General features: G+C 32.4%; 1 protein-coding gene across 1 annotated transcript in view; it reads left to right on the top strand.

Annotated features, from left to right (window-relative positions):
* Positions 1-13,037, top strand: part of LOC124366061 (amino acid transporter AVT1A-like) — a 34,104-nt gene that overhangs the window by 2,519 nt on the left and 18,548 nt on the right. The window contains exon 2 of the mRNA XM_046822274.1: positions 5,129-5,270. Coding sequence (XP_046678230.1) covers positions 5,129-5,270 — 142 coding nt within the window. The remainder of the gene's footprint in view (positions 1-5,128; positions 5,271-13,037) is intronic.

Below are 13,037 nucleotides of genomic sequence, written 5' to 3'. Positions count from 1 at the left end.
TGCTTTATAGCATTCTAAAGTTTTGAAAAAAAAATGGGTGTTTTCACTCTATCTGAGACTTAGAACAGTGAATATTGTCAGATCAAAAATAATCTGTATCTTAGGCATTTCTGGTTTAAATCTCGTGAAAAAAGTATTGTCAAATTAACTATGCGGTTTATAAGAAAAAGTTATTACATTACTCTATTTTCATTCAATTAATAAATAAAAAATATTTTTTGAATTTTTTTCTCATCTTTTGGGCGAAAATGGTATTTTTCAAAAAAATATTTTTCCTAAAGGCAGAATGATAATAAGTCCATTTTTTTACATTGATCTATGCAAAATGTTCCATCTGAAGAACCAATAATACTTGTGGCTTTTTTATTGCTTTATTTTATAGAATTATGTGTTAGGTATTTTTCTTAGCTTATTGAAAAATGTATACTGTTAAAAATAAGATTTCAAGTATGTTCCCTTTGTTAAAACTAAAATAATTTATCTACAATAAACTGCCTAGATTTTTAAATAATAAATTTCAGCATAATACATTTAGCTTGTTTTCGTATATTAAAATAAATTTAAAATGTCATCCTTAATAACTGACTTGTAAAAAAAACTGTTTATTTTATTTCAAACAAGTTAAAACCAAATAAATTTACACTAAGCAATTTACGTAATAAAGTGAACTTAACATAATAAAATGAAAATGAAAAAAGTCATATGAATAATATATATATTTATATCTTTTTTAAACATCAAATTAACTATTTATATAAATAAATGAAGTACAGTTCATTTTTAAGTCCTGTATAGCTATTTATTAGTTTATTAAAAGTAGCTTGATAAAAGTAAATCATTTAACCGATTTATGTCCTTCATTGATTCCTCTTCTTAAAAATTTTTGAATTTTAGATTAACTTTTTTTACAACAGTCTCTGGAAAGTAAAAAACTCTTCCCTTGCCTTTGGTTGTTGGGGAGTCAACAACACTTATAATGTTCTGCAATGGGACAAAACAAATGTTGTCTTTTTGGTATGGCCAATGAAATCAAGTAGAGGGTCCAAATGGGTGCATAAATTTAATTTCTACATCACACTCTTCTTCATCTTTACAAAACAAACAAATGTTCTTCATAAATACAAGCCACATACGAATTTGTGAAAATTTGCGTCATATTTAGCTGCTCTTTAGGACGAGAGTGTTTCTCACAGAAATCAAACATCATACTTTTTTTGTATCAGAACTAATCCTTTTGTTTGCTATCACCATTTCTGATTGTGGGAGAAAACAATGGAAACTTCGAGTACCAGGTACGGTTTTGGCTGGAGTAAAACAGGATTCCAGGTATACCCACAAATGTATATATGTTTTTTTCTCCAGAGGTAAAAGGATATTTTTTCTATTTGAGATTGGCAAAATTCCATTACTTTTTCTACATTGGTGATAGCATTATTAGATCCAGTTTGCAAACTCCCCCTTGTTAAAAGGGGTTTGACTGTCCTGCCAATCTTATCGCAAGGGGATTTGCCGTGGCTTGTCGCAAAAAAGACCAACAACCATTTATGTCGAAATCTTTTTGGTGGTTACACAGGTTCAAAACATTCTTACAGCTCTTATACTGTCCTGCACACCATTACTAGAATAGTGCAAATGTTTAACCTGGGGAAACTTGGCTTTCAAAAATTCATCAACAATTCGTTGGGTTTCATGCATAAAAGCCACATCATGTTCTAAATCATCAGAGACAACGCAAATGCTGGATACAGTTAGATTTTATTGTTCATCACAAGTATACATCACAACAGAATGTAGAGCACAGCTATCTTGTGCCCAGTGGGGTAACCTTGCACTTCATCTTGAATAATGTATGAATAGTTTTCACTGAAGTTGATCAAAACAATTGCTTCTTCTGGCTTGAGTGTTCATTTTAACTCTTTTTAGATAATTTGTTTGTGACTTGTTGATAAAAGAATGCAGCAACAAGGCTTTTAATTAGGTGATTCAAATATTCTTTAAGTGAAACTGTCAATGTAACCGGTTGAGTATGGTCGGTTGTACCCACGCACTGTATGTCACCTCGTCTTCTTGGTCCCACTCTTCAAATTTTTTTTGCAAAACTTGCTTAAGGTTTTCACTAGTTGTACAGTTAGAACAGTGCCAAAGCATACAGTCTCTGTAATCCATAGAGCAAACTAGGTGACTCATCAACTCATGGTATGTGTTCTTTATGGCACATGCTTATAAAAGTAAATTTACATTTTGATGAATTGAACATATTATGCATACAGCATGGGTACCTGAGGATCTAGCTAATACACATCACTTAGGGCGAAGCATACAAAATTTTGAGAAACCAATTTTTATTGCAGGATATTCAAATTTAAATGCAGCATAGAGTGTGTTAAGGTTACAAAGTGTAAGTCTTTTTTGTTGATGTATATTTTTGGATATGCTTACTTTATTTTTCTTCCCTGGCATAGTTTGTGAAAATTCATTGTTTTGATAGAAACTCATGACCAGATCAACTGTGGCTTGTTCTAGTACTTTTCCTTTCCTTGGCTCAGGTAAAGCAATGCCAATATTTTCCTTTAATATTTCTTGTGCTTTACAAACTGTATATTCTCTAAATTTGAATTTTTCAGAAACCTTCTTGCGACTCCTTGAAACAGGTGCGAGTGTAATAGTTGAATTTTTTGACTGTGGGTTACTGGTGTTTCAAGGTTTTCTTTGACTATAATTCAACAAGCCTATCCAAGTCATCAGATTTTTGTTGAATATGTTTTGGTACATTTTCTATTTTTTCCAGGTAAAAATTCTTATTTCTAAACTCGACATACTTTCGATTTAATAGTGGAGCAAGCAGAATTCAATTTTATTTTTGCATAACTTGATTTCATTTGAGAAAGAATAGCATGAAATTTAAATTGAGATTCCCGAATATCAACTAAAGATGAATTAATTTCTTCTAATGCTTCTTCCTTACTCCAAATCATTTTCAATGTCTGGAAGGTCATCAGAGAGATTTTCAATTTCTAAACTAACGTCACCTTCATTTCTACACTTATAATATTCTTCTCTGCAAGAATTACATAGCCTACTTTGCTTTTAGAAATGTTATTTGTCTGATCAGAAAATTCCAGTCACAGGTCTTAATTTTTTGTTATTTTTTGTGTGTGTTTGGAATGGGTCAAAACTAAAGGTTTGATATGTTTCAAACTTATTCAAAAGATATGTTTTGTGATGAGCATAGATATCTACAAATCCTTCTGTATTTACATCACTTCTTAGTATGACAACCCTTTTTTCAGTATCACTTAATGTTTCAACATTTATTATTTTCACTGACTTTGTGTAGCATTTTTTGTGGCACTCTGTTCCACAATGCTGCCTTACACTGCAGTCTTCTTCATGTTTTGAATTTAAATTAGACATTTAAAAAATGACTAAATTTTCATTGTATACAAAAAGTTTTATTCAAATGAATTAAAAAATGGATTAAAAACTAATATGAAGAAAATAAAATAATTCACTAATTATATTTTTTAACACAAACTACTAACACGATTCACAATATAAAACGACTTCTTAAACACTGATGCTCACTCCAACAAAACTGATTAGCAACTGACAATGTCAAGAGTCAGTCAGATCTGGGCACTGAGCAGGTTCAGTATTGAAAGACAAACCTTTCAAGTTGAGTCCTGCTCTCTTGGTGAGTCAGATAGCAAGTGGATTTGACATCACTACCATGTACTCACCACTGCCATGTACTATCTTTTCATGTCTTCAAATGCTTCTCAACTCAAGAGGCAGTAGTAGTAGAAGTATGCAGTAGTAAATTGTGGTTGCCATGTTATAAATAATAATAAATAAATAGTATATGTATATTTTTGGGAGTTCCCAGAATTTTGTTTAAAGCTATAGGTATAGCTTAATACCTCAACAGCACATAAAGTACTACACTACACACCATTTGTGTGCATAAAACATTTTTCATCCTCTCCCTAAAAAAAGAAAAAACAGATTTGACACTCATCCAGATAAATGTTTAAAAGTTCCACTTCACATGATTTTTTGATTTTTTAAATGGAAAATACTTTAAAAGAGTTAAGAAGGATAGCAATATTAAAGAGAAAAGTGAGGAAAGATCTAATAAGAAAAGTAATGTGAATCTTTGAAAGGATTGTATTTATTGTAACAAAATTAGTCACGTTTACTGTTTGCATTTTTGAATCAAATGATTTTTTTATGCCTTCCAAAACATTTAATTAAAACTTAATACATGTATATTAACTTTGAAAGTACATAAAATTTGTAAAATTTTGACTATATTTGAAGTATATATTTAGAACTATCACAAAAACATTCTTTGCCTCTCCCCTTGTTTCTAATAAAAATGTATTTGTTCAAAAATCTTTGTTGAATATAAATTAATTCATAAAGTAATTTATGTACATGTTAAACTAAGTAATTCACACAGATCAGGAGATTTTTCTTCTACGTAGACTGGAGTTGACGTGATGGATCCTCTGAGAACCCTAGTCAGTAGTGATGTCTCCCAATAGTGTCTCAGATATATGACCCAAACCTTTTAATAATTCTGCATTCTGAGACAACCATATTGTACACATTTAAAAGATGATGTTATAAGCAGTTCTGATATAAAACCAGTTTGAAGCTTGGCCACTGATGGAAACTGCTCTTCTCATGGTTGATTACCTGATTGTCAATAATACACAGACCAGATATTGGAATACAGTTTCCCTCACCAGAGTCGGATTTCTGCTCTTTTGCCAGAGTCGATCCAACAAATATTGAACATTCTACCACATACAACATCATGAAACTTGATATGGTATCATTAGTTTGTTACAGTATTATGTTACATATGTCTATAGTTTCCGATACATGGAAACCAGGATAGTAATGGATATCTAAGTATTGTCTTTTTCTTGTGGTATGTAAAGTTTGTGGTTAGATAGAATTGTATAAATGTTTCGTGGCTGTAGGAAGCTCTGAAAGGGAAGGGGAAGCACATTTTGGTCTGGATCTGACTGGAGTTACATCATCTCTAGATATTTGTGGCTGGAGAAATGTAATTCAAACCATGACATTGAGAGTCTCTTAGATGTATTGTTGTCTGCAGGAAACTCTGCCACGGGGAGAAAAGAAGAGTCAGCAATCGGGACCTGATGGGGGTCTCAATGTCATTTCTGCGGCCATCTTTGTGGCAGGAGAAATGGCTGGCAGTGGAGTGCTGGCCATACCAAAGGCTGTGGTTGACTGTGGTTAGTAAGTTATACAAGGTAGAGTCAAAGAATCCCAGAATCAATGTCTAGAGACACCAAGCCCAATCGCACAATTAGAAGTTTGTGGTGGAGTAGTTGGCATTACTCATAGAAAGAGAATATCGGTAGTGCGAGTGTCACTCTTTTGCCATTGTACAACTGTGGAGAGCGCTTTTTGTATGGCTGTGTGTTTAAATGGTCGATTTAAAAAAATGGCATTCAGTGAACAGTGAGCAGTCATTATAATTTGTTTGTTGTTTTAAGAGTTATTTTGTTAGTCTCTTTGATTGCTAATTCAAGCGTACAAAGACAAGGCAATAAAAAAAACCATGACGAAAGCGTTTATAAATATCATAATTGTTTTTATAAAGATCACATAATCATTAAAGATAACTCTTATAGATTTAACTGTAACCACTGATGGCAATATTGAGGGGTTGTGGCAAGTTGTCATGTCCTCGCAAATAGAAGAAAAACAATTGAAAAAATTGCATCTGAGGTAAATTTATGATATGGTAATATTCATACTACCCTTAATGATGGTTTGAATGTACATTGAATTTGTTTTATGACTTCAGACCATAAAGAACAACTGATGACATCTGGTGAGTTAATTGATGTGACAAATGCTTCCAATGTACTCGCCCGACCTCACACCGGGTCGATTTCTTTCTCTTCATGTAGCTGAAAATGTTATTGAAGGGAGAAAAAAAAACACCCCCTCCCCCCCAAAAAATGATGGTTTGATGTTATTGAAAAATGTACAGATGCTGAGGTTTCCAAACAAAATGGGATAAAAGCATTGAAAGATATTTCACTAAATGAGTTCCAAAAGCATTTTGTACAACTTTACGATTATTACAGCAAGTGTGTTGTCCAAGGAGAGTATTTTAGAGGAAAATAGGTTTATAAGTTTATACCTTTGTTCAATAAATGTATTTAAATTGATTCCAGAAACTATTTTACTCTACCTCATATATTGTAAATTTATTTGTTATTCATTAGATTTTTTAATCAATCAGATTATTCTACGAGATCTGTCAAGATTGGGCATTCCCTTGTCATTAACCCTTCTTCCCAACACAAGCTTATGATCAATCATAAATGATTATGTTCTATAAAAGATCAGTTAATATTATGACATCAATTATATTCCACTAGAAATAATAATAAAGTTGATTGAATCGATGATGACTGACTGTTAAATAAAACATACAGCACATTTTATATTTTAAGCCATGGCGTTGGTTTTTGAACACTCAATAACTATAATTTTTATTTTTATTGGAATTGGAAGGAAAAATTAACCATGTTATAAATGTTTCACTATTACCTTGTCAACATGCATAGCAATTTGAAATACAAATAATCTTACCAGAAAATCTTTACTCTACTGGTGAAGGATTTACAAAAACTTTCACCTAATTAAAAAAAATTATATACAGTGTGTCTATAAAAGAACTCCGGGGTTTAAAAAATTAATATTTTTAAAACTATAAAAGATAGCAACATTTGATCAATTTCCTTTGAAACAAGCATCTCAAAGAGTTTTACTCATACCAATTGGGAATTTTTCTCTCAACAGTTGGCAGCACTGCGGAGCATTGACCTTGAAATGACGTAGCGGCTGCGGCAGGCAGTCAGTGTCGTCTGGACTGCCGCGCTATGGCGACCCCTCAACAAAAGGCTCAGTGTGTTATTTGGCTCATAGAAACTAATTCTGTTGTTACTGTACAAAGAAACTTTCGACGTAGCTATGGTGTTGACCCGCCTACAGACAAAACAATTCATCAGTGGTTAAGTGCGTTCAAAGGAAACAGGAAGTGTTTTGAAGCAAAAGTCGCCGGGTAGGCCGCGTGTGTCTCAAGAGAATGTAGACAGAATCCGAGCTTCATGCACTCGAAGCCCTAAGAAATCGGTAACAAGACGCAGTCTGGAATTGGGGTTACCAAGATCAACAGTCCATAAGGTAATTCATAAAAGACTTCGTTTAACTGCCTATAAGATTCAACTTTTACATCATATCAAACCGGCAGACAAGGTTAAGAGATTCGACTTTTCTGTTTCCATGCTGGCTAAAATTGATGAAGATAATGATTTTTTTTAAAGTGTGGTTTTTAGTGATGAAGCTACTTTTTATGTGAACGGAACTGTAAACAGGCATAATTGCAGAATTTGGGGTTCACAGCCGCGCCATGAGTTTATTGAGTACGAACGTGACACGCCCAAAGTGAATGTTTGGTGTGCTCTTATGCATGACAGAGTCATAGGTCCCTTCATTTTTGCCGAAAGGAATATCAATGGTGATGTCTATTGTGACATGTTAGAGGAGTATGTTTATCCTCAGTTGGATGACATTGAGGCGGAGAAAGGTTTAGTTTACTTCCAACAAGATGGGGCGCCGCCACACTTCAGTTTGCGTGTGCGTGAGTCACTGGACGCTCGTTTCGGTAACAGGTGGATTGGAAGGGAAGGACCTATTCCATGGCCACCAAGGAGCCCTGATATGACTCCGTTGGACTTTTTCTTCTGGGGGCATATCAAGAATCTTGTTTATGCGGAGAAAATTCGAAATGTTCGCCATCTCAGGGAACGAATAGTGAATTGCGTGGCGTCCGTTCCCCCAGACATGCTCGCCAGGACATGGGAAGAGGAAGAATACCGTTTCGACGTGTGCCGTGCCACTAACGGAGCTCACATTGAACTTTACTAAGTTGTTAAAAAATCTTGAAAATGTAAGCTTTCCTAATCATGTATAAAACATGTATGTACGTTTTTTACTTTATTAAAATATTTTGTCTTAAAACCCCGGAGTTCTTTTATAGACACCCCGTACATTAGATGGTTCCTGTTGTATTATTAAAAATACATGTAAGGAATATGTGATAAAAGTTTAAACAAATGTTCTCAGGCTTCGAAATAATAATAAGTCAACTCTGTGTTAAAACTTTCTGGAAATAAATGCTAAAGACAAAATTACTATTAACTTTAGAATATTGTTGGAACATATGTTATTTCTCACCAGCCAAAACATTACAGATCCATTCTGTGGACGTATAAAAACATCCTGACAACCCAAAGATTTGGAGCTGGCCTTTTCTCTTACTTCGGCTCTTCTCTGAACCTCTCAAGTTGTTCGGTGACTTCTGTCACAGCTTTTACAGAGCTTTTTACTCTTAGTGTGTCGGCTTTATGTTCTTCCCATGCTTGAGAGTAGTAGGCTATATTTATTCTTACTTTCTCTAAATCTTTCACTTTCCAAAGTTTAATTCCTTAAGATCCTGCTTTACTGATAGCCATCTTGATTTTAGCTCTATACGAACTAATGTTAGACGTCAAACACTTTTACAAGTGTATTTTTTTATATATATCTGTGGTTGATGTTTAATTTTAAATGTATAAAACATATGCTAATCCAAAGCTTAGTTTTTTCAACTATTTATGGTTGTTCAGGAAAAATTCAAATATTGTTGTAATTTACCATTTAAATACGTATTAAAAAAGTATAGCCTACTAATTTTTAAATTATAACATTCATAAAATAAAAAAAATATTAGTAACTTTTTTTGTATACAATAATACTTTGAGCATGAAATTTCATCATAATCATACAATTAAAAATGTTGATACAAATATGGCTGGCAAACATTGGTAGATCCTAGAAAATTGGATTAAATTTATTTTCACCTGATTACAAATTTCTAATTTTGTTGGTTTTTGAATTTACGTTAACATGTCATTAGTTTACATTAATGATTTGATAGCTAATAAAATGTGTCAAACATTCAAAATTATTTTGTGGAAAAATGTTTAAAGAAGTTTATTGAATTGTTAACTGTGGTACCACACATTTGTTCATAAATACCTATATTTTTTGCCATGTGTGCATATAATTAATTGTTGACGACGGCGATAATCGTGGCTGTATTTTAGTGGCGATGAGGTGTATCCTCATTCCAGTGATTTGTTGTTTTTGTTTGAAATTTACATAATGAATTCCTTTATCCTTTTAGTGATTAGGTGCTTAAGAAATTCGTCACCTACTTCATGGTACCGGGTATGAAACTAGAGTTGATCTGATTCTTTTTGTTTTCAGTTAATCAGTAAAAATTTACAATATCCAATTGTTTACTCACTATATCTTACACTTGAGTTCTTGATATTCGTGGAAAAAACTGTTATATATTTGGGATTATGAAACTTCAATTTTCCTTAATCTCGGGATCATCGGTAAACCACAGACGGCCGGTCACTTTGGTTTTTGTTGTGAACATTAGTCTTTCACGAAACAATTGGCACAGTTTTTAAATTCAATATTTCCATAAACAGAACGCAGTTCCCAATCGATTTCCATTCCAATTTCATTTGAATTATGTTGGATTTTCTTTACTAACAGTGATCTAATAACACTAAGTACTTCACAGTCGGTGGGAGAGTTGAGTTTGGTATCCGTTTTGAACACTGGTATACAGTGCTTAAAATGACATAGTAATCCTCACTGACACTGCCAGAAGAGCATTGAACATGCTTCACATTGCCACCCGGATGTTACTGCTACCCTCACTCAAGAAATGCTACTGATTGTTATGATAATTTGTGATTCTAAATACATATATAGTTAATTTTAAAATATACAAGGCCTTAAAGTAAGTACTATTTTGGCATTCCGCTGTTATAGCGCTGCCACAGTCACCATTAAGGATCCAAATGACTGTGTTTAAGGTTGTTTTCGAGTGTTTAAAATGCCTCCACCTGAAATACACGGTGTGATATATAATGTTTTGTTAACACTAAAGGCGTGAAAGTAGGTGATATTAACCGTCAAATCTGTAAAGTATGTAGAAAAAACATTATGAGTGATACTTGGTTACAGAAATGGGTGAGAACTTGTTTGTTATTGTTATATTTTCAGGATACTAATATGTGATTCAAGCCCAATTAGCTACTATTAGACAGTATCTTTATTTACATAATCATGGAAATCAGTAATAGCATCAAAGTTACCTATATGGTATTTCTGCCTAGAACATACAGGTATATATAAGCTGTTTTAAGTAGAATCAGGTAAGGTCTTCTTTCAGTGTTTCTTCTTTAGGTATTCTTTCAATATGAAAACGGTCTCTCCAGCAATGTGGTACTTCCTAGAATGGTTTCTCCAGCGGCAAGTACTTTGGTTCTAGATATGTTGGATTCTTTCTCAACAGACCAAGATAATGGAATAGAAGGGCAAAGATTGTTGCATTCATGGTTTTGTAATGGCATATGTTTTTATATGTCTATTTGAGTTGTGAAGACTGCATGGATTAATAAATGAAATGTTTTACCTCAATATTGGAAACTGGATCTCTTGAATGTAAATTGCTATAACTGTTGGAACTGTAAGTTAAACAAAGGCTACTTAGCAGCTGAAATTAGAACTCTTTTTAGATTTGTAGTCAATCCTTCTGAGGGCACTTTAAATACATAAGGAAGACAAAATAGGTTGTACTAGTTGCTTCTGAGTCTCTGATTTTCTCGTCTCAGTAAAGGAGAAAGGTTCTTGTCAGAGCATTTTACGTAACTGGTCAGCATGTGATTTCCTTGTTAGACTGGAGTTAATTAAAATGCCAAGGTTGAAGATTTGTAATTAAGATTAGCTATTCTCATATTTGTATTCTTACCATTTTTGGTAAAAACCATGTGGACAGTTTTTCTTCATTTAGGACAAAGTTATCTGGAACACAGTACTTCAACTAAGCTAATGCTTCTTTTTTGTTGATTGTCTGTTCCATCTTAGATTTCTCTGTAAGTGTAATAGCAGTAACATTGACATCATTGTTTTACATTATCCTTGCAGATATATTGGTAGACCATTACTTTATATAAGGAACAATAATGGATCCTTCTACTAATTTAACTCTGTGCAATTAATGTCTTGAGTGTTTACCATCTCTAAGGGGATTTTTAATTGTAAAAATAAAATTTTTTGGGGTAATTTTTTAAATATTCCATAGGATGTCCTCCATTAGAAAACTGTATGTAGGCCTGTATATAATATCATTATAACTTTTATATATGAAATAATGTCAAATACTTGTGGCTTTGCACGTCCCCGTACTGATCTAGAGTAACCCAGTTATGTCTTGGTCTATTGTTTCTGCAATCACTCAAGTGGTTTAACTTTAGTTTATTGCATTTTGTAATATGTGAAATGTCAATCTATTAATTAGTAGTGGTGAACCAAACTTAAGACAATGATTAGATAAAAAGCGACCAACTTTTGACGGTGCGAAAAATGTTGAATTTCACTAAGTATTGAAAAAAGCAAAGACAAACTCAGTTTTTGGAAGAGAGTAAGAAAAAGTGAAAGGAAGGACTTGCTTATTAAAGAGAAAGCTTTTAGACAAACTCAGTGATGTATATAATAGTAGACCAAGTAAATTTTGTTCAGTATTTAAAAAATTTATTTAATGTGTTTTTTATAATGTGTTGATATTTCAACAAAATATCACTCATTTACCACATCCTTCCATGAAGATCAGATACATTATTTATACCTATAGTGCTTGAACTAACTGAATGATACATGGCAACTTGCACTTGGTGGGAGAATGAGTTGAAGTAGTCAAGTTTGTATGCCTCCAGCTCTGTGTAGAATGGTATAGTGGGCTCGGGAGTGGAAGAGACTGTAATGCAGGAATAGAATGTCCGAATGGTGAGTAGTAATCTCTCCTACCACTCATCTACAATAATGTTATGGGTAATTAGAGGTTGAAAAACATTCTTTATTAGATCAAGGGGCTAAAAATATTGTTTATAAGGATTTGTCGTGCTTCAACTTACAAAGTAAAATGCCTAATATTATCTTAAATAATACTTTTCATTGTAATAAATTATATACCTATTTTTAAACGATGATTTTCAACTGTAGTATGTCATCAAATTTTGAATATTAAAATTAAATAATCATTTTGTAAATATGATTTAATCATAAATAGATTTTAAAATAATCAAATATTGTAAAGTTCTGTTACAAATAAGTTTTTTTTGTAATTTCTGGTTTCTGTTTTTACTATCTACTATTTGTTCGTGTAAAAGTATTGAAAAGTAGCTGCTTGATATGGACTATAAAATATTCTAAGGTCATGGGGTCATATATCTTTCTTCCACAGTGTACGTGAATAAAACTTATTTTTAGTGAAAGCAGTGTGTAATCTACGTCTTATCACTGCATGTACACAAGACAAATTATACTTTTATAAATTGAAACAAGAGATTGCCTTGTGTAAGTTATCATAGAATACCACTCATGCATCAAAGTCCAACTGAAAACTTTCTATACAATAAATGTTCCACTACTTCCTCTTATAATTCTGATAGTATATCTTGGAATTATTCTGTTTACCATGAACTTTTCAATTATTCCTTTAGTTTTGGATTTCATTCTTAAAACAATTACGGCAGGAAGATAAAACAAATATTAAACAAGTATATGCTTAGGTAACCTCTCAATTTGTAGGTTTACATTAGTATTGTTGTAAAATTTGAAATGTTCACAAATTTTGTTTATTTGAAATGAAATATATACATCTGATCACATTTTCATTTAATTATGTTACATTGTATTGTATTGGGTTGAATTTAAATATCTTAAAATGAAAAAAATTAAAATTTTGTTAGAAATACAAATAGGTACTACGGTTTACATGTTTATGAAATTGTATAATGCTTTTTTGACGTTCATCAAATTGACACTTAGAACTTAATCCAGTATAAAAAAGTATGTTT

This window comes from Homalodisca vitripennis, chromosome 1, assembly GCF_021130785.1.
Source record: "Homalodisca vitripennis isolate AUS2020 chromosome 1, UT_GWSS_2.1, whole genome shotgun sequence".
Classification (NCBI taxonomy): domain Eukaryota; kingdom Metazoa; phylum Arthropoda; class Insecta; order Hemiptera; family Cicadellidae; genus Homalodisca; species Homalodisca vitripennis.
Note: the sequence above shows the minus strand (reverse complement) of the source record. Positions and strands in the feature narration are given on the sequence as shown.